Here is a 26,716-nt window from a genome sequence, read left to right as displayed (position 1 = left end):
ATAAAGTAGATCAACTCACTCCCTCACACAAACCTCTTAGTCGCTTTCCATCATACTTAAGATGAAAATATAAACACCCAAACAAAACCCACAGGGTTCTGAATAGTTGGCCCTGCCCACCTCCCTGGCCTCACCTTGAAGGCTCTCACTCCAATATGTCCACTTTCTGTCCATTCCTTTGATGCTTCCACTCCTTCCCACACTGGACTTCACACACTGCTCCTTTTTCCTCTAAGTATCATCTTTCAAGATTCATCATAAGTGACATTTTCTCAGCAGACCCTCCTTAACCACCCCACATGCCACCAAGGGTTGAAGAAGGCATCCTTTTTGACACTCTCCCAAAGCACCTTTTTTTCTTGCCTTCATAACATGCTTATTGTTTTAGTAATATATGTAAGGGGATGCAGAAGCTATCCCCCATTTCTCTATTCAGGTGGACAGAGCAAGTCACATCGGAGCAGACCTCACAGAATAAGAAGCAATTGCTTTGGTAAATGTAGAATGAACAGGTTACTTAGTGGAAATTGGTATAACAAGAAAATCCACAGAACACTCCTGGTACACACCACTGATTGCTTAGGAAGAGGTAAACCATCATGCTTTCTGGAAAAAAAAAAGGAGGGGTTGCTGACAGACTCACCTCTCCTCCCAAGATTTGAAGCTAAGAAACCTGGAGTAGAGTGACTTTGGCTACATTCAGTGGTGGGAAAAGACATGGAAAGTCCTAAAAGGAAATTCATTGGAAAGGAAAAGCCAACTTCTCAGGAGGTGATCTGAATACAACCCAGAGACTAAGGACCCAAGAAGGCTGGTTCCAGACAGAGTGTGGCCTGAGGCCAGCTGCCCTCTGAATCCATAAACTGTTGCACAGTGGTTATCCTCTGGGTAATCACCACTGAGCTCTGTGGTTGTAGCTATGGGTGTGAATCAATGTGCTCTCTGACAATGGCGCCCAAGCACAGACCTACTACAGCCTGGACAGGGACATGCTTCAGCAGGGCCTCAGAGCTGCAGATGACCAGTAGCACTGCCCTTCTGCCGGGACAAGGGAGCACCATGTGGCAGTGAGAGCAGCCATGGTAATGACCCATCAGCCTGGTGACATTTATTTATTGGAATCATTTTTCTTCACTGTCTGCTACCTCAGGAGATTGAAAGCTTCATGAGAGAAGATTGTGTAGCACAGATTACACACTGTTTAATAAGAGTGTCATTCACCTAGAATATAATGTGAACAGTGCCCCCTAGAGTTGCATAACTGCTCAACGCATACAATCATCTGAGTCAGCCCTGGTCACTACGGTACGGCCAGGGTGAGCAGAATAGCAGACACACAGCAAGCCCTCCAAAAATATTTATAGAATGACTGTATAAAAGAACGTGTGAAATACTTTGTTCACTTGCATACATTTCTTCTGCCTCTTCCGAGGAAGTCTTTGGGTGTTTGTTTTCTCTTTCTCTGCATCTAATACAGTATGTCCACAAGGGACAGTTTTATCTATTTCAAGCCACAGGAAGTCAGAGCTGAAAGGAAGGTTAGAGTTGATAATAGTTTTTACTTTACTGATGAGGAAGGGAAAACCAGAAAGATAAAGTGACTTCTATCATGTGGTAGTAAAGCCTAGACCAGAATCCTGGTCTTTTGCTCCCCAGTGCCTTATTCTCTCTGGGGCCCTCACCTACTTCTCTAGTCATCTTCTTCTGTTTTAATGAAGCAGAAAGGAGTGCTCATGGTGGCATTTCATCACTAACTGCCACTCGGGCCTTAGGACTGTTGAGGCACAGGAATGCAGATGTGCATGTTCTACCAGACCCACGCAAGGTGGTTGGTAGCAGGACATTATCAGGGCAATTTCCTACATTGAGACCGTGGTGAAAGCTCCATCCTACTGTCTGGTGAATTCCCCCACATGCATCTTATGTTTTACAATCTCTCAGCATTTTCCATATTAACAATATATTTCTTTTTCCAAATTTTCCTGAGTCACACCAACAGAAGCATATTCTCAACCACAGAAAATGACACTTATAAAGTTCAGAAGGTAGGAAAAAAAGATCAAACCTACTTGCAGGAATCAAATATTTTTCAGAAATATCAAAAGATTAGTGAAAAGTATATCTTTTAAATTACACTTGAATTTTTGGAGGGTCAATAATTCTTAAAGTAAATAGGCTTGGGACGCGTGGGTGGCTCAGTCAAGCATCTGTCTTCGGCTCAGGTCATGATCTCAGGGTCCTGGGATCAAGCCCCGCATCAGGCTCCCTGCCCAGAGGGGAGCCTGTTTCTCTTTCCCTCTGCCACTCCCCCTGCTTGTACTCTCACTCTCTCTCTCTCTCTGTCAAATAAATAAATAAAATCTTTTAAAAATTTTTAAAAAGTAGGCTTCCAGCTCTAACTTGACCTTCTATTTTTGTATTTTCAAGATTTTAAAAAATAGTACAGCTATTTGTACTTCTATTATATAACTTTTGCCTAAATTAGCTAATTTCCTTCTTTCTAACAGAGTTAAGGTGTGAAAAATCAAGCCTCCTCTTCCATCTCTGCCACTATCTTTCATTTTTAGATTTATGGTTCTTCAAATGCCTATCATATGGTAAAGTAATATTATACATGTTTAATAAGTTCCAAAATCACTCAATGAAATGTCTTTCTTATGAATGTTGCCCAAGGGACCATCTAGGAGGGCCACTGGATGGGAAAATCATACTCTGCTATTTATAGACCACAAATAATATTAATGCCTTGTCAGGACCTGGTCAAATTGTGAGACAATTTACAACTCTGCAATTCTCATGCTTGGGCCTCATTTAAGGATTGTGTAAACTCAGTCTTAGGCTGTGAGCCTAAATTCTGTGTAGTGTCAACATTAGTGGTCATCTGTGAAGAGAGGAGGACAACTGAGTTGCCAAACCTACCCTTCAGAAGTCTGCAGAACAATCTGACCAATGACAATAACAAGATGAACAATTAATTTGACTTCAAACATTTATGTGAGGACAGGTAGGAGTATACAAAGGAGTCTCCAACTGGAAAAACATGGGGGCACATTATGGACCTGTGGCAGAGGTCTTCAGAGGGCAAGGTAGTGGTTACACCTCCACATCTAGGGGAAGGGGAGATGGGACCCAGAATGTTTTAGATTTAGAGAGTTAATTAACTGGTAGCCATGAGGGGAAAAGGGTTCCAGAGCTGACAAAATGGTGGCAGGGGTAGGGGAGAAGGGATGAATTATAATACCTTGTAAAAATTTATGCACTTGAGATGGACCATTTTTCTTATTTTCTGAAAAAAAAAAAAAAAAATCTGCACCACACATTTTTCCCCCCAGTGAACTATAACTAATTGAGCTGTAAAACATCACTTGTCTCTTTTCTTCAGTTTCCTGGGGGAAAGGTTTATCTGAACACAAGAAATCAACATTATTATCCAGTAAAACATCATAGTGGTATTCATAATATTAAAGGGATATTCCTAATTATTCTCACACAGATTTACGTTGGTTTTCATTACAAGCCTGTGAAATGGGTTGGGTAGGTGTTTTTATTCCTACTTTGCCGAAGAAAAGCAAATAGTTCACAGAGATAACAAGTAAATTGTCTAAAGTCATACAATTAATTGCTTATGTAACTGGGACCAGACAGTGTCTTCTGATTTGGGTGCTTAGATAGTCAAACAATAACCATATATTGGGCATACCTTGTATGGCATGCAATTATGACCGTTCCAGGGAAAAGAACAAGACAACAAGACAGATACTGTACCTGGCCTCAGGAGGTCAATTAACCAATATGTCCGATGAAGTGTGACTCAGTCTAGGACTGGGAAATGTAAGGTAGGTGCTATGGAACCAAATGGCCAGAGCATCCGACCAAATCTAGAGAGAATGAAGGAAGTCTTTTCCAATAAAATGACTTCTAACTTGAGACCTTAGACAATCCAGGAAGGGTGACTGCTCGGCAGCTATCAGTTGACTGCAGGGTGAAGTGGCCAATGAAAAAATGGAGAGACAAGAGTTCTGATTAAAGAGCACAGAGAATTTCTTGCACTCCAAAATGCTACTTCTGTGTGTGTGTGTGTGTGGTGTTCCCCTTGCTAAAGAAGTCACTCATTGTCCAACTGTCATTTCTGCATATGAATGAATTATTGTAAAATATGGGCATATATTTAGGCGTCAAGATAGAAGGGGAACCCCAAGGAACATCAGGCTCCTTTGGTTATCTTCTTTAATCTATGGAAGTTGAAATTTTCTAGGGAATAAGGCGTACTTGAGAGGCCATCTAATAATCCTCAAGAAGTATGGTGGGAGTTGAAATACAAACCTCCTATTTAGCTCTATGATAAGGAATTGAGGAAAATGGGGGAGTCAAAATTTGACATGTTACAGTTTTAGACCTTCGAGGTGTAAATATGGAACAAATGTGGGACACCTGGGTGGTTCATTCCGTTAAGCGATTGACTTGGTTTCCTCACTTCATGATCTCAGGATCTTGAGATGGAGCCCTGTGTTGGTGTCCATGCTCAGCCGGAGTCTGCTTGAAACTCTTTTCCTCTGAACCCCCCCCCCCTCGTTCTCTCTCTGTCACTCAAATCAATAAGAAAATCTTTAAAAAATATATTACACAAATGTAATGAGTTTAAGGGAGGACTTCCCTCCCAACTTCCCTGCCACGCAAAGCCAGAACTGAAAACTGAAACATGACCCGGAATCCCTCACTGCCACCCCTCAGCACCTGAGAAGGAATCACTGTCTGTTACAAATGTGTGCAACACATATTCCTGAAGGTTATTCCCAGGAAACTGAACCCATGGAAACTTTCATAATTGATTTCTTGACCTTTACACTTTTTTCAAAAGAGAAAGGCCAATGAGTCACAATTATGTTACAACTCTAGACCATCTGAATTTCTTCAAATAGAACAGCTTAAGAACTGTTTAATTCTTGGCTCTCTCTGTTATACTCAAAATAAAAAATCGGTGTTTTTTAAGCCCTGATTTATCTCATTAATCTTCAAGTTATATTGGTTTCTAGATATATCATTTAGATAATCCACCATCACCATACGTACTTTGTCTAAAACCCCAGTGACTCAGGAGCCCATTCTTACAAAAAAACAACTGGCCATCCAGTCTCTTTTCCAAATTTCCCATTCCTGTTCATTGAACCATCATTCTTCCCAGTAAGAGAACTTGAGAATAACATAAATGGGAAAAATACCTTAAATGTCTATAGGTCCTACCTCCATACTTTACAGATAAGAAGATATATATAAGTTGCTCAGGGCCCACTATTAGAGCTAGAATTCCTGTCCTCTATCTAAGCAAAAACAAACAAATCAACAACAACAAAAACTGAAAATAAATGAAATCTAGTTCTAATATTCTCTATACTTGTGTTCTTTGAATGATGTAAAGAATAGTGGCAATCTTACAGGATGCAGTTAAATGGGATAATGGATGTGAAAATATTAACTGCAATGAAGAGGATAGATGCAGAAGAAATATTTGTCAATCAATCACTCCTTAAATCAACCATTTCTGATAACTTTAGTTCTCTATTACCTTTCCTTCTCTGACTCATCTCTTCCCACTGTCTCTACACTAAAGTCCTAACTGACTTGCAAAAGCAACTCGTAACTGATATCTCTTTCCCATTTTCCAGCCCAAATCTATCCACACACCACAGCCCTATCAATCTTTTAAAAACTCTCTCCCCATTCAGAAACCCAAAATAGAAGTCCTATGGTTTACTGGCAAAAGAACGTTGTCCTCATCCCATGTTCATCCTAACAACCTCAGTATGATCCCATAAACCTTCTCAAAGCATTTTCCCATGGTTCTAGTGGACATGCTCTGTTCTGGTTCCTGGGCACACTCAATTCTCAGCTGCAAGGTCAAGCTCTGCCATCCCTCCTCTTCCCTGAAGTCTACACTGCTAAAGTCAGATGGACATTCTTCCCAGAACCAAAGGCACTAATTACATAAAATCTTGCATTGTTCTCTAATTGTTTCACTCATAAATGTGGGGTTTCTGCTTCTCTGAACAGATTATAGTTCTTTGACCAGTTTTCAATAATTCTACTTAATATCCCTTCCACAGTGCCTAAAGTATATTTTAATAAACAAACAAACAAAAGTAAAGAATTCTGAATAATCTCAATTCTTATAAAAACAAGTTAGAGAATATTTTTTCCTATAATGCCAATTCACATTTGTAATCATTTTCCCTCAAGCAACATCCTAAATAAGGGAGAAATTTACAGGCAGAGAAAATTAACAATTCCATAATACTTTTCTGTACTATAAACAGGGTTACCTCTGTAAATAGTCTATTGCATATATTTGTCACACATGGTATATTTAAAGCAAGTTTCATCTGTCACAATATATCAGTGATTCCTTAAATTTAAAAGAAGTCACATCCACATTGTGAAATATCTTCTTGAATTGAAGCATCCCTATTTGCATTTGTGGATACAGAGCAGAATTCGCAGGCTCAAGATTAAAGGCAAAAGTTTCTACGGCTGCTTTTATCCAGTTCCAAAGTTGTAGAAGAGAAACTTTGTTCCTCAGACCTCACTTTTCACAATGTTAGTTTTATATTTACTATTTTTTTTAAAGATTTTATTTATTTATTTGAGGGAGAGAGTGAGCGCACGCAGAGAGAAGGAGCAGGGGGAGGGGTAGAGGGAGAGGGAGAAGCTGACTCCCCCCTGAGCAGGGAGCCTGACCCGGGGCTCGACGTGGGGCTCAATCCCAGGACTTCAGGATCACGACCTGAGCCAAAGGCAGACGCTTAACTGACTGAGCTACCCAGGCGCCCCATATATTTACTATTTTTAAGAGAGTGACAGTGTTAGCCACATTCCACCTGTTTGGGGAGGGTCAGGTTTACACAAAGACAAAATGTACTCATGGCTTTTGGTGAACAACACCCTGAGGTGATTCCTGTTTCTAGAACCTTGGCTATCATGTCCAATAACTGGACTAGTTGGTGAATTTGGATAAAAAATAAAATAATAATAAAAAGTCAAATAGATTGCATTGCTGAGTCAACTGGCTGATTCCAATAGGATTTGATGCCACATATAAACATAAAGCGACCACAAATAGTAGATCATCTATCACAGTGACATCATTTCCCACTGTATTCTCAATTTCACATCTCACATTGTATTTTGTGAAGTTTTGGGGAAAAAGAAAAAAGTAAAAAAGTTTTGTTTACACCATGGATAAACCTCTATTTAAGTATTTATGTAACAGAAACTTGTTGCAGGTTAGACGTTTTCTTATTACGGGATCTCTTCTCTGCTAAGCTTTCCATCAGTAACATTAAATATTATTATAGTTGTGATAGTCTTCAAAATAAGATATACTCAGGGTCCTTTTACGTAAGGAGTGTGAATAATTAGATTACTATCCTACACCCAACTCAACAAAAACTAATAGGGAATCTATATTTTTCTGTAGTTATAAAACAGACGTAAAAAAAGATCTTTCCCTTCAACATTAACACATTAAAAATTCAATTCACTAAGTTCTAGTGTTTTTATTCTTACAATTCCCTAACCTATTAAGAAAGCAGTTTTGCCAGTTTCTTTTCTTTGCAATAACTTTTTACTGCAGATCTTTCTGAAGATAGTTGAAGGTTTATCTTCGATGGTACACAAAACAGAAGACAGAACCATTTCCTTTGGTTTAAAAAATACCTACTTTGGAAACCATGAATTTCTCCTCTTTGATATGATTACATGTTGAATTTATTTCATTTTCAGTTTAATGTTTTTATAAGAACTGAATCAATACAGTGTCCGCTAAAAAGTTGCAAACCAGTTAATATTTTTTGAATGCAGAAATTAAATAGGACTAGTTCCAAATATGTCTTTCTTAAGAGAGTGAGTTTTGCCACCCTAGCTTACAACTTTCAAAACTGACCTAAATTCTTAGGGCTACCAATCCCATGGCATTAGAATCAAACTTTTGAAATGAAAACACACTGCATAGTTTCTCTTCGTCTGGTTAACTGTAGAGGTAAGCATTTTATTCATATGATTTAATTGCATTTCTTTTAGGATATAAAGTGTGTGATAAGAGCAAACTCAAAGAGCAAACTCAAAGATATAAAGTGTGTGATAAGAGCAAACTCAGCCTCAAATGATAGCTGTGAAAAATTCAGAGACTCTGTTTGCCTTTAAAGTTATGTTAATCACCACATTAGTAAAGTGTTTATTTTTTAGAACTCTTTCCCCCTTCTGTTTGGCCACCTATATATCTTCAACCATAGAAGTAAATATGCCTAAAATTGGTGTTGGTCTTGATAAGTCATGGTGATGTCATCAGCCTGAGTTCCAGCTCCTGGAACACAGAACTGTGACCACACAGTGACTTGTGAGCAACTAGGTCCCGACATAACTCCCCTTGTCACCACATGTCACTGATTTGGAGCCCAGACTTGTACTCTAAATATACTACACCAGTTAAACACAGGTATTCTGGGATACCTGCTTTGTCAAATGCAAGGGAGAGTGGGAAGGAAAAAGGAACTAAGGTTCTGTTTTTAAATACAAGGAATTTAAAACTAAATGTGGTGCACAGCAAGGTCAATATACTTAATACCACTGAGTTGCACACTAAAAAATGGTAAATTTTATGTTATGTATATTTCATCACCAAAAAGAAAAAACAATATGAGAGTGGTTCTGAAAACCGTGTCCATGGGTTTCAGAAGTTTTTCACAACTGAGTAATAACGTTCCAGGTCCAATATATAATCGCCTATAACTCTGCCACAATGACCAGGTCACTCTTCCTGCCATACCTCCTTAGTAAGCCAGGCTACTTGGAACCTAAACAAATATCCATTCATCAGGTATTTCTAAACAACACTTAGCCACAGAAATCTCTAGCTAAAAGTACCACAGAAGAAAATCTGGAAAGTACCAGGTAAGATTGGGTGTTACAGAAGAAGCAAGTGTAAGCATCACGTGCTCCCAGGCTGTGCCCCTCTGTGAGGAGCTAGGAAGTGCCGAAACCGCTACCATCCTAACTCAGGACTGGCCTTGCCGCAGCGCTGCGTGTTCGGCACCAGGGCAAGCACAGCCTGGTCACAGAGTTCCCAGGCCTTGGGGTCCCACTGACGGAATGTCGGTTCAAACACTTCCTAGAGGGTACAGCACCATTCCAAAGGGCTGAGGCAGGCTGCAGCGGCAAGATGTGTCTTCACTCTCCTGTTTCCAGTCAAGAGTGAGCCTGCAAGAAAGGTTAGCCCAGCTCTGCTGGGGTAGCGCACACAGCCTCAGAAACTTCTAGACGGCTGTGCCTGCCTGCTGTCGCAGGTAGGGTACTTCCGCAGCCTGAAAATCGCCTCAGCTTGCAAGAGGTATTGAAACTAAGGAGAAAACGCATAGCACCAGGCTACGGTTGTCTCAGCCATTCAGCCCCCACTGCACCCATTAGAAACCCGTATCTCTGCACAAGCCCTGAAATGACAGCTGGGCATCCTCCTACTCTCTCTGATTAGAATGTGAGCAGCCCCGTGGTCTCCAGTTGTGCATAAACAAAAATGCCTGGCACTTGAAAGGTGCTCAGCAAATAAATGAAGAGCTCAACTCTGAAGCCACAATCAAGATGGGGGGGGGGGGGCAGAGGCCTCTCCAGTCCTCTGTGGTTGCAAACACACCCCTGCAGAAGCTGCCACATCCAGAGGTTTCCTTTGCCCGCCGCCACGCACACCCACCCTGACCTCCGCACTCGCTGGAACTACGTACCAGCAACGGCGACCAGCAGACCGACAGCACGCACATGATCCCCATGAGTTGGATGGCCGTCTCGGTGGTGATCCGACCCCACTGGGCGCCGGACTGCGACACCGTGGCCTTGGCCCGGCAGCGGGACACCAGGGCCTTAATGGTGGCCAGGTTACAGGCGAAGGTAACGGCCAGCGCCGAGAGCCCCAGGAAGGCAAAGGTGGAGGCGAAGAAGATGTTGCCCCAGTTGTGCGAGGAGCTCGTCCCGTTGCCCCCGCCCCCGGTGCTAATGAAGCACCACGTCCCGGGCCACTGGATGGTGTACTGGCCTACGCCCAGCACCGGTAACAGGGCGAAGGCGAGCACCGCCAGCCACACGCCGAGCAGCACGGCGCGGGTGGCGCGCGTCTTCATGTGGCTCGCGTACCAGTGCGGCGCCCGGATGGCCAGCGCCCGCTCGACGGCCATGGCGCTGGCAATGAAGAGCGAGGAGAGCCCGAAGACAGTCATGGTCAGCCCGAAGAAGGTGCACAGCCTCCCCGACGGGTCGAGATGCTCCCAGCGCTGCTTGGACAGGTACACGACGATGACCACCGGGCTGGTGAGCAGCTGCCCCACCAGGTCTGTGAGCGCTAGCCAGCCGATGCACAGCAGGAACGACTTCTTGCGCTTGCTCTCCCGCCGCCGGTAGCTCCGCGACACGAGCAGCATGGCCAGCGCGTTGCCCACGAAGCCGGTGATCAACATGGTGATCGGGAAGGCTACCGACACCGAGCCGCAGTCCTCGCGGGGGGCCCGGGACCCCGTGAGGTTGCCCTGCGCGGCGGCGGAGCGCTCGGGCGCCCACATGCCCGGGTAGGAGTGGTTGAGGCGGGTGCAGAAAGGGGCGCTCCCGTCGCCCCGGGTCTCCTTCATGTTGGCTTCGAGGTGAGGAGAGGACGGCGCCCGGAGAGCAGCAGCGGGAGCTGGCGGACGGGGCGCGGGCGGCGGCGAAGGTCGGTGTCCACCGGGACTGGGGCTAGGGCTGGGCTGCCCTCCATGATGCGGGGCGTAGCCGCCGCCTCACTTCTTTCCTCTGGCCGTGGCGCCTGGGCTTTCAGGCAGCCGCGCCGTCTGCTCGGGGAAGCCCGTAGCTCCGCGCGCGCGAGGTGCGGGCCCCTTCTATAAGGCGGCGGAGGGCGGGGCGCCCGGGGGTGTGGGCACAAGTGCGCCGGGAGGAGGATGGAGAAGCAACGGCGCGCGTCTCTTGGCTGCAGCGTGACCGCTGTCCTGGCCGCCTGGCCTGGAAACTCCCCGGAGGACCCCGTGCTCCGACTCCGGGCCGGACGGGACGCCTAGGCAGTCCTCCCTTCGCTGCGCCGCGCCTCCTCCTCTTCTTTGCCGGAGGAGCGGCCGCGGGCGGCCCGGGCTAAAATGTCTCCCTGCGCTTCCAGACCCCAGGCAAGTTGCCAAGGCCGACCTGAGCGCCCGCCCCTCTCCTTACCCACCCACCGACGCTAATGTAGGGACCGGATCCTCCTCCTGAAGCTCGTTTGTAACCCTGGCAAGTGTAACTCACCTGTTCCTAATCAATCCAGACCGACCACACTCCGCATAGTTGAATGTGAACTTTTCTCCCTTTCTGTACTTGGGGACTCCAGAATGATCATGAGCCGACCAAGCTGCTCTGTTGCCAGGGGGCGCTCTGAAAATATAAAACTAATAGTGCCTTGCGACAAAGGGAATACGTAAAGAGAAACAAGATCAGAGTGGATTCAGATGAAATCTCAGCTATCGCTCTCCACCTAAATCTCCCCCTCCCCCTGTTAAAAAATTAGCTAGGGCTAAAGTGGCTAGAGGCAGGTGGCGGCCACTTGCCTGTCTGAGATAGTGAAATCAACTGCCGCCCGCCAGCCTATGGGAGCTGGAGTGACTGGGGTGCGGAGAGAAGCACGCTCTTCCAAAGCCTCCAACCGCTCCCCAACCCTTGCCCATTCTCATACAGTTAGGACTGGAAACTGTAGTTAGATGTTAGGAAGGTCTTCACATTTAGTGAAAATGGGCATAACTGTCTAGTAACATCTTCTATTAAACCAGTATTTAGTGTGTTTTCACAAGCAGTTTCCCGTTTGGTCAGAGATCTTCCAAGGTCCTGTTGCTATTATTACTCCCCTTTGACGATGATGTACTGAACCTCCATGAAGTTAAAGGCTATGCGCAAAGTCTTCCAGCAATTCTCCAGCCTCCGTCTTTATAGTGTCGTTCGCGTGGATACCATAACCACTCTTAGCAGGTGAAGACCAATAGTAGCATTGTTCCCACATTTTGGACGGGTCTGGTTTTTCTGCCTCTTCACATTGTCCAGGAGATGAAAAGATTTTAAAATATTTGTAAATTTCATTTTTTCCTCATGTTTAAGAAATTAAACCTGATCATATAGCTGTATGAATACCATTACTCAGACTTCAGATTGACTTCTGGAGCAAGCCCCCTTAGTTCCTTTGCCTTTCCTAGCTTAGTTGTTATCTGTTTTGGCTGTATGAATGGTAGGTGATGAGAATGGAGTATGTTCTCACATTCTTTCTGTGCTGTTGTATTGATTCTGTATGAGAGCTTGAAAAATATCATTATAGGATTTATATAGTTTTAAATTTTTAAAGATTTTATTTATTTTTGTGAGAGTGCGAGAGAGAGAGAGAGCATGAGCAGTGGGGGAAGGGGGTAGGAGCAGAGAGAGAAGCAGAAGCAGACTTGCCGCTGAGCAAGTATCCTGATGCTGGACTTGATTCCAGGACCCTGGGATCATGACCGGAGCTGAAGGCAGACGCTTAACGGACTGAGCCACCCAGGCACCCGGATTTATACAGTTTTTATTTTTTTAAGATTTATTTATTTATTCATTTGAGACAGAAATACAGAGAGAGAGAGAGAGAGAGAGCATGAGGAGGGGGAGAGGCAGAGGGAGAGGGAGAAGCAGGCTCCCCACCGAGCCAGGAGCCCGACGTTGGGCTGGATCCCAGGACCCCAGGATCATGACCTGAGCCGAACGCAGATGCTTAACCATCTGAGCCACCCAGGCGCCCCGAATTTATATAGTTTTTAAAGGAGAAAAGCAAAAATGTAATTTAAACTTTAACAACATGCATTAATGACATTATTATTCGTTTTGTGTTTTGATGTCATTTAAAAATTTTTACACTTTTGAATTTTCTTTTTAATTTGTTTAAAGATTATTTATTTATTTGTCAGAGAGAGACAGAACACACACAAGCAGGGGGAGAAGCAGGCTGAGGGAGAAGCAGGCTTCCTGCTGAGCAAGGACCATGCTCCTTGCTCCGCAGGACTCTATCCCAGAATTTTGGGATCATGACCTGAGTCAAAGGCAGATGCTTAACTGACTGAACCACCCAGGCATCCCATGAATTTTCTCTTTTAAAATGTTTCTAATGAGAACAAGAGCTAGGAATAGTAAAGTGGTTTACTTTTTAAATCTTCCCCAAACTTTTATCTAATTAATTCGAATTAATCTGAAACCCATAATTGTGAAAGTTTTTTCTAAAATGTCATTTTAAAAATAAGATCATAATTGATGTTATTATTAGATATATACTTTATCTAAAGCATTGGGATAAAAGTACATATCAAATTAAATTTTTCACCAGTGAGTCTCTAGTGTAATTATATATTTAAAGACTTAAGACTTTTTCATGACTCATACAGCAAAGAAAACGAAGTTGATGTTTCTAATCAACTCTAAATGTGTTGCATTTCAGCTCTTTTGTGTAACACTTCCCTCCTTTCAGCAATTTGCTTCATCTTAGAATTCTAAGTTGTCTGCTTTGTAGTTATTTACCTTATAAACTAGTGATTTAGGGAATCTGAGGAGTCACAGAATAGGATGCTGCCTGTTGGATTCTGGTTGGCACCTTTTGGTGTCAAAGCAAGTCTGAATTGTGTTGGTCTGAAACACCAGCACCCTCTAGTGACCAACCTAATAACATGCTGTACGCCCTAATAAAGAGAATTTGTAAACGACAGGTATATGCTTTGCTTAAGGAACCTCTGATACCTTTCTTAGAGATTTACTCATTAATACATAACTATGGTCATTTTATTTTCCTTTGAGGGCACAAACTGTCATGTCTTCTTAATCAATAGACCAGTGGAGTATTAAAGTTAGAGTCAGATCATTGAAAGACCACATATTCAAATATGTTTTTTAAAAATTTAAGTATATATTCACCCATTATCTATTTTTAAATTAAATCCTTCTCTAGAAGTGATTTTAATTTACAGATTTATTGTTTCCCCCAGTATCTTACATTTTTTAAAATTCACAACATATATCAATATTTAGCTAGTATTGATGAATTTATTCTGCTACTTCTACTGAACTTGTATTAAGAAATCTTAAAATAGACACAGTTACAAAAACAAGATTAATAAACGGGCCCTTGATTACCTCATCATGGATGGAAAATATCTGCAATTCTTACTCCATAGATCCAACTGCTAATGTCAGCATGTTTTTTAGTCATTCATTCATTCAAAAAGTATTTATTGGTCACCTATTCCATGTCAGACACTGTACTAGTTGTTAGGGATATAAAAGAAATACATGGAATTCTACACTTACGGTGTTTATATTTTAGGACAAAATTCTTGGTTTTTAAAATCTGAAATAACAGAAGAAAGGAGTGCTAATTTCAGTGGTTTTTGTGATTTGCCATCGAGGTAAGATCTTATATAAAATCCAATTTAAAAGTTTATGTACAATTTTCATGAAAAACTGGAAAAATATGTACAGTTTTCATGATCAAATGAGATTTATCTCAGGAACCCAAGGTAGATTTAAACACTCAAACATCAATCAATATAATTGCCATTTTAACAAAATAAAGGAAATCCTTGAGGTCTTTGCTAAATCAAACATCTGGTACACTGAGTCCCTTTGTATTGACTGCATTTTCTTCAAACTTCTCTTCTTGTTTCTTTATATTCCTAGTAGTCTTAGTTGAAGACTGCACATTGTAGTTAATATACTGTAGTGACTGCAGATTCTGTTGTTTTCTTATGAGGATTATTGATTTGGTCTGGGGCGGGGGGTGTGGGGGGGAGGGGGTGTAGAGGAGGAGGGCAGATGGTGCAGTCATCCATCAGGTGGTTAACTTGCCTGAATTCAGATTGCCACCATTTCCTCTCATGGTATAAAACTGTTTCTATCTCTGCTCTGTTCTCATAGTTTCTCATGGCTGGTCTGTGAGTTGATCTATCCTATACTACATAATTTGTTGGTCAGTTAGTGATGGGGACCACCCTCTCTGTGTTTTTCCTGACTTACAGTGATTCTCCTCTAATTTCCAGCTTCTCTGCCAGCCTTGGGTTGTGCTTTGACATTTCAAGCTTGTAAAGCTTCAATTTTTTGCCACCTAAGGTGCATATGATGGGGAATAAACTCATTTAAGAAAAGCATCAAAGTCGTGGACATAGTCTTGAATAATTTTCTTTTTTTTTTAATTAAAAAAAATTTATTTATTTATTTTGACAGAGAGAGAGAGAGAGAGACAGTGAGAAAGGGAACACAAGCAGGGGGAGCGGGAGATGGAGAAGCAGGCTTCCCACCAAGCAGGGAGCCTGATGCGGGGCTCAATCCCAGGACCCTGGGATCATGACCTGAGCCGAAAGCAGATGCTTAACGACTGGGCCACCCAGGCGCCCCTTGAGTAGTTTTCTCTTTTAAGACTAGATTACACTCTGACCTCTGCTTGCTTTTTCACCAGGCTTCGGGAGGATTCTCTCTCATGCATAGTTTAGCTGTCAAACATATATTTGGGCAGAAGTTCTCATTCCTTTTATGGTTCTTATCATTTGGATTTCTTACTTAAATTTGCAGTGGCCTTTTCGGCCTTGAACTCCAATCTCTAACACTTTTTTGCCAATGAGACTGATTTTTCCACCACTGATATCCCACAGACATAGTCATGAGGGTTGGGCATCATCCTTAGTCCTAAATGCCAGTAACCCTTAATTCTTACCCCTTTTAGTTGCAGGGTTTTGTTGTTGTTGTTGTTTTGAGATTAAACTCTTTTCTAATTTCTGTAAGCTTCTGAATGCTTTCCAGTGAGTTTTAGTTGTTTTAAAATTTTTAACCAGATTTTATAAGTGTTATCTGTAGGGCAGTGTGATAATAATGTAAAGACAGACACATCTGTTCAATAAAACAGGATACTATATTTACCTACCTATATCTATATATTTGTATCTATACAGGTAGATATATATAGCTGTGTGTGTATAGACAGAGAGAGAGGTAAAAGAGAGATTAAAGAGAGGTTATACACACACACCTGTCCACACATATAAATTCAATCAATTTTCAACAAAGGTGTTAATAAAGTCTTTTCAACAAATGTTACCAAAAAAACCTGGATACCTGTATGAAAATAAAAATAAACATAAACCTTATCTCATGCCACACAAAATGGACTGTAGATTAAATGTAATTAAACTTAATCTTCTAGATTAAAACAGGAGAAAAATCCCCGTGACTTTTTTTTTAAATGAAGTATTTTTTTTTTTTTTAAGATTTTATTTATTTGACACAGAGAGAGAGATACCGAGAGAGGGAACACAAGCAGGGGGAGTGGGAGAGAGAGAAGCAGGCTTCCCGCCAAGCAGGGAGCCAGATGTGGGGCTCGATCCCAGGACCCTGGGATCATGACCTGAGCCAAGGGAAGACGCTTAACGCTTAACGACTGAGCCACCCAGGTGCCCCTCCCCGTGACTTCTTTAGCCTCCAATCATTACTGGAAGTACTCTTGCAACTTGTTTTTTGTCTTTTGTTTTTAACATTTAACAACATCTGATTATCTCTTTTGGTCAGTATTCATAGAAATTCTTCATTCTTCTTAAATACCACAAATAATCCACAAAATCCTTTGTGAATGTTTGGATTATTTACAATTTTTGCTATAAGAAGCAATGGTCCAATAATATTCTTGTATATATTGGTGTGTGTACTTGTATGACTCATTTTTTACATGATAAATCCTTAGAAATGAACTGCTAGGGCACCTGGGTGGCTCATTCGGTTAAGCATCTGCCTTCGGCTCAGGTCATGATTCCAGGGTCCTGGGATCGAGCCCCGCATCGGGCTCCTTGCTCTGCGGGGAGCCTGCTTCTCCCTCCCCTCCCCACTTGTGCTCTCTCTCGCTATCTCTGTCTCTCTCTAATAAATAAATAAAATCTAAAAAGAAAAATAAAAAAAAATGAATTGCTATACACTAATGACCCCCGAATTTATATCTGCCGTCTATATTTCTTTGAACTTCAGCTTCATATATCCAACTGACTGTCATTCCATTTGGATAGCCCATAGACACCTCAGTGTGTTCAATTGGAACTTCAAATTTTCTTCCCCACTCCTCGTTCTGAGTCCTCCCCATCTCAGAATACAACAGTACCATCCACTCGCTGAAGCCAGAAACTCAATGGCCATCCTTGAGTCTTCCTTTTCCATCAGCTCTGTCTTCCAATCTATCATCCGATAATATTAATTCTAATTCAAAATATAGCTCATATACATTCACTTGTCTCTGTCTCCACATCTACCACCTGATTCAGGTCACTACCATCTTTTATATCTACTGCAGTAGTTTTTTTTGTTTTGTTTTGTTTTTTTAAGATTTTATTTATTTGGCAGAAAGAGACAGAGCGAGAGAGGGAACAAAAGCAAGGGGAGTGGGAGAGGGAGAAGCAAGCTTTCTGCTGAGCAGAGAGCCCGACGCAGGGCTCGATCCCAGGATCCTGGGGTCATGACCTGAGCTGAAGGCAGATGCTTAATGACTGAGCCACCCAGGTGCCCCTAATCTACTGTAATAGTTTTTTAATTGCCTTGATTTTATCATTTTAAACTTTATTATAACAAATTAAGCTAAACAAAAAAGTTTAAATAGCATTTAGATTGTATTTTAAAATGCTAATAATATCCTCTTCATCTCTCCTTTTCACTCCCAAAACCAATATTAACAGATTGAGATGTATTCTTTCCAATTTTTTTCTATGCTCATGCAAAGATATTTCCCAAAATATCATGATTTTCTGCTTGTTTGCCAGCACTGAAGTAGTATTGCTGTCTAAAATATTTACAATCTGGGCACCTGGGTGGCTCAGTTGTTAAGCGTCTGCCTTCGGCTCAGGTCATGATCCCAGGGTCCTGGGATTGAGTCCCGCATCGGGCTCCTTGCTCAGCGGGGAATCTGGTTCTCCCTCTCCCTCTGCCCCTGCTTGTGTTCCCTCTCTCGCTGTCTCTCTCTCTGTCGAATAAATAGAGGGAATCTTTAATAATAATAATAAAATAAAATATTTACAATCTGATGGGTGATATGTATTTTAATTTGAATTTCCCTACTAGTGAATTTAAATCCAACTTCACTGGTGAAGTTAAATCTATTTCCATGTCTATTAACTTCTTTAATTGCCTTGTACATTTTCCTATTGGATTGTCATATACTACTAATTTATAGGAGCTCTTTGTACAATTAGAGATATTGCCTGTGTCTCATTTTCCTACCTTGTCATTTGCCTTTTTTACTTTTTGTGTTGGCTACTATCATATGTAAAAAAAATTTATTCAGAAAAAAATGCTCATTTTTTCCCTTATTTTTTTTTTTTAAGATTTTATTCCTTTGAAAGAGAGAATGAGAGAGAGAGAGCACATGAGAGGGGGGAGGGTAAGAGGGAGAAGCAGACTCCCCACTGAGCAGGGAGCCCGATGCGGGACTCGATCACGGGACTCCAGGATCATGACCTGAGCCGAAGGCAGTCGCTTAACCAACTGAGCCATCCAGGTGCCCCTTCCCTTATGTTTCTGAGGATTCCTGCTTAAGAAAGTTAAGGTCTCAGGGCACCTTGGTGGCTCAGTCAGTTAAGTCTCTGACTCTTGATTTCAGCTCAGGTCATGATCTCAGGGTTGTGGAATCCAGCCCTGCATCAGGCTGTGCACTCAGTGTGGAGTGTAGAGTCAGCTTGTCTCTCTCCTCCCACTTGCCTTTCTCTCAAATAAATAAAAAGAAATATCAAGCTCTTCTTGATTCCTAAACCCAAATTACATTCTGAAATATTTTTGCTTTAATATTCATATCTTTAACCAAATAGATTTACATTTTTTACTTTGTAGCAAGTGGTAAAGAGGTAGAAGTTTAACTTCCTTTTTGAAGGACTACTATGGGGGGGCAATTATTAACAGATTTGCTGTAATTTTGTTTCTATGCTTGGGGTTATTTGCTTCCTGCATTTGTGGAAGTTTCTTTTCAGGCATGTGCTATTCCTAACTTATCTGAAAACTTGGAGGACCTACCAGGAATCTCCACCTGTGCACTTTTCCTGTTACTTGCCATATGAATGTTTGTGACTTTGTCCTTCCTGTCCTCCCCACTCCATCTCAGGGAGTCTCCACCCAGGAAACTCCTGTGATGTATCCCAGAAACCCAAAGGAGTAAGATGGCAGCATTCAATAGGTTTCACCTTGTTTCCCTTTACCAGATTATCACTGTCTTCCGTTCTTTTTGTTCAATGTACTGCAAAATCCTATTCTATATATTGTTTTGGGTGGAAGGGTAAACCTTGCCAGGAAGCAAAAGTTTTCTGCTTATTTTTGTTTTCTCACTTTATACTTCGTGTTTGATCTATTTTTGACATTGAAATTTAGATACTGGCTTACCTTTTTTCCTAATATATGCTTTCAAAGTTACACATTTCCCTCTAAGTCCTGCTTTAGGTCAATCTGCTTTTTAAAATTTCCATTGTCATTTGTTCTTTGAGATATGGGGATGTTAAATCCGAACTACTTTCTGGTTTTGCTATTGAGTTCTAGTTTAAGCCCACTGGCCAAATATGTTCTGTGCTATAAGTCCTTTGAGAATTGTTGTATGGTTCAACAGTCTATGTATAAATACTCTTATGTGCAGTTGCTCGAAGTAATGTTTTGCAATTATCAATTACATCAACTTGATCATGTTTATTCCATATGCTTAATGCTATTGTTACTTAGAAAGCTATTATGATTTCTAACTACACAGATCTATTCACCCTTTCACTCCTAACATTTTGAAGTCATTAGACTTTGATATGGAATGCTTTATGAGAAGCCTGGGCTTAAACTTACTTCCAAGTTTATGGTGATCATCTTAGTGTTAAATTGACCCTTTTATCGGTGGTGCCTGGGTGACTCAGTTGATTAAGCGGCTGTGTTCGGCTCAGGCCATGATCCCGGGGTGCTGGGATCAAGCCCCACATGGGGCTCTCTGCTCAGTGGGGAGTCTGCTTCTCCCTCTCCCTGCTTGTGCTCTCTCAAATAGAATCTTAAAAAATATTAATATGCTGAGCAAAATAAGTCAATCAGAGAAAGACATGTATCATATGACCTCACTGATAAGAATTCTTAATCTCAAGAAACAAACTGAGGATTGCTGGAGTGGTGGGGGTGGGAGGGATGGGGTGGCTGGGTGATTAAGACATTGGGGAGGGTATGTGCTATGGTGAGCACTGTGAATTGTGTAAGACTGATGAATCACAGACCTGTACCTCTGAAACAAATAATACATTATATGTTAAAAAAAAAAAAAAAAGATAGCAGGGAGGGAAAAATGAAGGGGAAATCAGAGGGGAGAAATGAACCATGAGAGACTATGGACTCTGAAAAACAAACTGAGGGTTCTCGAGGGGAGGGGGGTGGGGGGATGGGTTAGGCTGGTGATGGGTATTAAAGAGGGCAACAAAAACTAATGATGTAACGTATGGTGATTAACATAATAAATAATATCACCACATACTGGTTAGTATTTGCTTGGTACCTTTTTTCCATCTTATTTTCAACCTATGTTCTTACTCTGAATGCATCTTATAAGATATAATGGGATTTTGGAAATTTTAATCCAGTGTGATAACCTATAATTGGGATGTATAATCCATTTTAATTAGATACAGTTTAGCCTGATGTATTTCATGATTTTCTCTTTAAGAGAATCTTTTGCAATTATCAAATTTTCATTATCCTATTTTTCTTACAACTTTCTGTTGTACCTTCTTTCGTGGTTATTGAAGAAACTGAAATACGCTTCCTTGACTATTAAAGTTTACCTTAAATCGGTATGAAATTTTCATCATTTCTTGAGGAATGAAATCTTAAAAATGGTTTAAAATCCCTTACCTTCTTCCTTGTGTTATCTTACTTCCAGGTTTTAAGCCCAACACAGTCACATAACCCTAAATTTAGGACTGTATTATTTTGGTCACATGAAGGCTGTTGTAACTTTAATCTAGTTACGCAAGCCTTCTCACTGTTCTTTTCCCATAAAGTAGGTCTTTCTAATCTGTTCTCCAAGAAGCAGCCAAAGTTATGTTAACACTAACTAGGACTATTTCAAACCTTTCAATATTTCCCAACTGTTTTTAGAATCTAATTCAAATTCTTTTCTATGGCCTAGAGGCTTTGCATGATGGGAATCTCTACCTCTACTACATTTTATGCTATTTTTTTTACTCATTAAACCTTACACCACCTTCACTGGCTATCATCTTAGAACAGACTTCGCAACTCTGATACAGATCTTTCAGGATTTACTCTCCTAAGGATAATTTGCCTGACCTTCAGGTCTTCTACCCACCACTCCTTATTTCCTTCATGGTACTAATCAAAATTTGTAACTATTGTTTTCCTAGTTTTGATAAAAGATTCATTAGAATACCTTGCTGTTTCCCCATCTAATCATTAACTAGTTCACTGCCAAGCATGCAGTAGCCTCAATCAACATTTGTAAATAATTGAATAAAACAATGCTTCAGTATGTTCTAAATATTGACATTGGCAAATTACCCTCTAAAAGGCCTGTGCTAAATCATCCAATGATAAAAACAAATTAAGGATCTTAAAATGAAGAGATCATATTGATTCAAAAAGCCCCAGCAAATGCAATAAAAATGGCACTATTGACAAGAGTGTGATGGGGTGTTAAATGTTCAGTCTTTGTAATCCTTGAGCAAGATTTACATGTCAATTACTTACAAATCCTGATATTTCCTTTTCTTTCCTCCTTTGCTGACATAAGAAATCAAATGTAAAGTTTGCTACATCCTAAATGGCTTACCAAACTCACAAGTCTAATGTTAGTTCCTGTCAGTCATCATTTGCTTCAAAATGTGGTTTATAATGGTCAGATACTTCATTTAGATCTTGATTATGAGATGCTTTATGAGAAGCCTGGGTTTAAACCCATCATCATTAAATGGGGAAAAATATAAAAACACAACTATTACAAGTAAAATGTCCCAATCTGTCTCAGCACTTTTCTATCTTAGGGTTTTAGTACTGCAGACTCTGCAGCGCTGGGTATGTAGCCTAGGAAGTATTGATGTGGTCTTCCTATCTGGTAGCCAATTGAACCACTTCTTGACCTTTCCTTTTCTGATTCTAATGCATCAACAATGGCAGTTTTATATGACATAAGGCAATGCAATCTTGTAATGCTAATCACACCACTTACAAAGGTGCAAATAATTTCCTATTCTCTGATCACTCACTAATATCACATTAAAATTCTTAAACTCTAACCTACAATTTCCGATTACAAGAATGCAGATGATTTATCTTCTCTGCTCAGAATTCTGATATAAGTATTCAGGGAACATTTTCAGGTTTGAAGCCAACAGGTAGATTAAAGAAGTAATAATTTCACCAAGATTAATATAAAGACTTACTTATATCACTTTTTTTCTATCCACAATTTAACACTCCCATTTTGTATTTATATTCGTTTTCATTTCACTAGTGAGCAAATAACTCATAGATCACACTTTCCTCATAAAAGTCAGTGTTATGTAAGTCCAAGAAAATGTTCAAATCATTTTTGCCAATAAAATGTACTTCAGTGCTGGGGCGCCTGAGTGGCTCCGTCGTTAAGCGTCTGCCTTCAGCTCAGGTCATGATCCTGGGGTCCTGGGATCGAGCCCCACATCGGGCTCCCTGATCCGCGGGAAGCCTGCTTCTCCCTCTCCCACTCCCCCTGCTTGTGTTCCCTCTCTCGCTGTGTCTCTCTCTGTCAAATAAATAAATAAAATATTTAAAAAAAAAAACAAAACAAACAAAAAGTACTTCAGTGCTGTAACTATCAAGCAGTGATATATTCTATGATATATTCTATGCTATTTTCCACTGAAGTTTTTAAAGCCTTGAAACTGTACTTTAAAAAAAACTGTACTTACTAAATTTGGGTATACATAGTGCATGATATGCCTACTGTTCTAAAGACCTACATTTATAATATTTTAATATACATAGAATAATTTTGAATACTATCTAATCTGCTCTTACATCAGAATAAGGCAAACTACATTTTAAATTCATTGTTTATTTTGCAAACGATGTACCCCATTACACTTAGTTCTATGATCATGCACTGCAGGAACACAATTTACCAATTTATAGCAAAGTTGCTCAGGTTAATATTTTTGCTGAGGCATGTTAGGAATAAATCAGTAGCTGATCAAAAGATCTTACTTCCAGCTTAGTATTTTTTTAGTGCTTCTGTCATTAAAAAAATCTAAGCAGATTTAAAAATGTATACCAGTGAGGCTGCTGTTCCCAGTTTTATCTTGTTTGCCAAAAATACAAATTGCATCCTTTAAACACAACACTGAGGAAAACAGCTTATATACATGAAATTTCTAGAGATTGTATACGCCAATGAAGCATAGCTGCATTGGTAACTTCAAAGCTTTCACTGAAGACATGGTCTTACTAAACTTAGAAAAAAACCTGTTCTTGAAACTTAAGTTTGGGAACTAATTTTCACGCTGGTTAATCTTGCAAAGATAGAACTTCAGAAAAACTCCAGCAATCAAAGAATTACTTTTGGTAAAGAACAAAAACTTATCCTATGTTAATACGGAAAAAAAGACAATTAATAAAAACCTCTTAGGAAACCTAACAGCTATTAACGGACTCCTTTGTCAAACACTGAGTGCTTGCCAGGACAAAATGTTGTTTAAAAGCTAGGAATACTGGGTAAAGACCAGGCCTCGCAGGAAAATCATGTAAGTCCTGTGGAAACTCAGAGGAATCAGGAATAGCATCCTAGCATTCTGAATTGAGTCATGAAGGCCAAGTGAGAGAGTGATAAAGGCCGGGGGGGGGGGGGGGGGGTTTGTACAGGGCATTCCATGTGTAGGAAACTTGTACAATGATGAAAATCTATCACAAGTGGTTCAGCATGGCTAAGGTGGCTAGTGCCTGAGACGCAGGGGAAGAAAAGGTGTGAATACTGGAAAAAATAAGTCATGACCTCTTAATGATATGTGAAAGGATTTTAGTTTAATCCTGAAAGCCAGAAGGCACAGGTTTTAAGCAAAGAAATGACATAAACAGAATTGCTTGTCACCAGTGATGAAATAAACATGTGAGCATTAGTATATATGAAATAACATAAGTAGGGGGAAAATAAGTCAGTATTTGCAGGTTGGATATACTCAGCCTTTGTGATGACCCTAATAGGCTACAGCTGTTCGTCTCTGCAAAAAGCAAAACTTTTTGCTCTGAGTACAACACTAAGATCTTAACTCATCATTGTTTTCAGTCAGTGTTCAATGCGGTCCAGTCTAATTCTGACAGATTGAGGTCCCTCCTTTCTCCACGTTTTCCCAGTCATACTTTTGGTACCCTAAAAGCATAACCAGAATTTGAGCCTTCGCAAATTAGCTCACATTCATTATAAACGTCTCCTTCAAAACTATTTGTGTCAGGAGTTTTGCTTTCATTCAGGCACAACTAATTCTCCCAATATTTATCACTTTATTTCTACCATTAAATATTTTATAGGTGCTCCTCCACTAAATTAAGATAATGGGAAAAGGCTGTCCTATGCACTTTTAGTTTCAAACCTAGTCCTTTTTACATTCTTGAATACTACTATATAACTTTTCTCATAATCTTCTTAGGTATATTATTTAGGAATTTACCTGGTTGTAAATATTTTTCTTATGCTAGTACCTTTTATTTTGCTAAATATGTACATTTAGGAACTATTATTACATTTTTTTTATAAATGTGTGCAATGCTATGTAAAGAAATTTTATTGTTTATTGGTGACTCTCAGTGACTACAAACTTGGTTCTAATGCTACCCGGATCCGTCCCTCCTGAGAATTGCCAAGGCTCCTTTTTAAGGTCAAAGTGCCCTGGCCCCTGCCCATCACCCCACCATGATGAATCTGATCCCATTCCTTCACCTATTGGATGATCTCTCTCCCAACAATTCTTCCCTCCCTCCTCCATCATCTACTTTATGTTCTACTGGAAGAATGGAGGTATGTCAAAAAAACACAGGAGCCAAATCTCAAAGAACTTCCCCAAGGCCAAAGCTGGAACAATTTGAGCAATAAAATAACATAGCATTGGTATAAAAGAAATATGCATGAGTCCATACAGATACAGTGGGAGAGCTTTTTTACAGAAGAATTCCAAGTGAGTAGATTGCCTTCCCCAACAGGAGTTTAATTCCCTGATCTCCTCTCTGAAGGTGGACTATACTTAGTAACTTGCTTCCAAAAGATGGAGTACGTTAAGGGGTAAATACTAACTACAATGATGAATTTGGGCAAATCCAGGTATAATGTACCCCAGATATGATGAAAAAGGTACGTTTCCTCTAATATTCTTTCCAATTTCCCCTTCTCCCAGTCTAATGATCAGAAACACCGACTAATTCAGAATGGGAGATATTTTCCAAGATACCCAGTCAGTACTCCTCAAGGTTGTCAAGGAACTAATGAAAAACTGTCAGACCAGAGGAGAACTGCAGAGATATGACAACTAACTGCACTGTGATATCCTAGACTGGATCCTGGAACAGAGTAATGGAAAAATGGTGAAATTCACATGAAATCTGGATTGTAATTAATAGTAATACATCAATGCTGGTTTCTTAGTTTCGTCGAAAGTACATGGTAATGTGTTAATGATGGTGAAAACAGGAGGGGGAGGGTATATTGGAACTGTGCAAATTTTGCAACTCTTCTGTAAATCTGAAGTTATTCCAAATTAGTGTGTCTGCCTATCCACCTACCTACCTATAAATGACTGAAATTAATACCCTCTTACCAAACCACTAAGAAACACCTGACCATTTTGACTTAACATTTATCTTCTGAGACAAATTATCTGGTTATTAGAGGTGATACAGAAATTTGCCATCAGACTCGGGGGTAAATCCCCATTTAGCCATCTTGTGGTTCCCCTGGACAAGTTTTAAATCTCCTTAAGCTGTAACTTTGCTTTTTGTAAAACAGTATGTAAAGCTGACAGGGAGATCTGCCTGCCTGTAATCTATTACATACCTTAAAATGTCTTTTAATTAAAACTGCTCACTCTATTTTCCAATTCAGGAAAGCTACAAAGTTATCTCACGACTGTATCAAAAACAGGGGGCGGAGCGGAGAAATTCCCTGCCTTCTTACCAATACCTACACACTGGCTGTGGATGCCAGAATCTAAGAGGGGAAACAAAGACTTGTTTTACTTTTATAATTGTGCCTAGAGATGGTCTTGCATTTAGAATTTGCCTTGAACTCAAACATTATTAGATACCATTCAAATATTGTTCAAATAAAAGGATTCTAAATGAGAACGTAAGAAAATTTAGCAGTTAAAAGGGACAGCTGTTCAGTGTTAAAAAGTCACAGTTTTAAAAGTTAATTCAAGAAGCACACTATGCAGTGCTATTTTACCACATGAAATAAAGTGTGTGATGTTGTGGTAGGAAATATTCAACGAATCTGGATATTCTCCATTAAAAAGAAAGTCACAAACAAAGTTATATAGTTGGATCATGACTGGTATGTTTTAAACCAAGCACTCCTATATAAACAAAGGGTGATGTTATACAAAGGTAAAGGAACATGAAGAATTTAAAATGCACAATCAAAAGTAACAGGACAGTA

At 40.5% G+C, this 26,716-nt stretch overlaps 1 protein-coding gene across 1 annotated transcript in view; it reads right to left on the bottom strand.

The window, feature by feature from the left end:
* Positions 1-11,350, bottom strand: part of PTGER3 (prostaglandin E receptor 3) — a 111,981-nt gene extending 100,631 nt beyond the window's left edge. The window contains 1 exon segment of the mRNA XM_035018275.1: positions 9,768-11,350. Coding sequence (XP_034874166.1) covers positions 9,768-10,661 — 894 coding nt within the window. The 5' untranslated portion in view covers positions 10,662-11,350.
* Between the last annotated feature and the right edge of the window lie 15,366 nt (positions 11,351-26,716).

The sequence above is a fragment of the Mirounga leonina genome, unplaced genomic scaffold (genome assembly GCF_011800145.1).
Source record: "Mirounga leonina isolate KUSES-001 unplaced genomic scaffold, KU_Mleo_1.0 Mir_173, whole genome shotgun sequence".
In the NCBI taxonomy this organism is placed as follows: Eukaryota; Metazoa; Chordata; class Mammalia; order Carnivora; family Phocidae; genus Mirounga; species Mirounga leonina.
The sequence above is the reverse complement of the archived record's forward strand: the minus strand, read 5'-3'. Positions and strand labels throughout refer to the sequence as shown.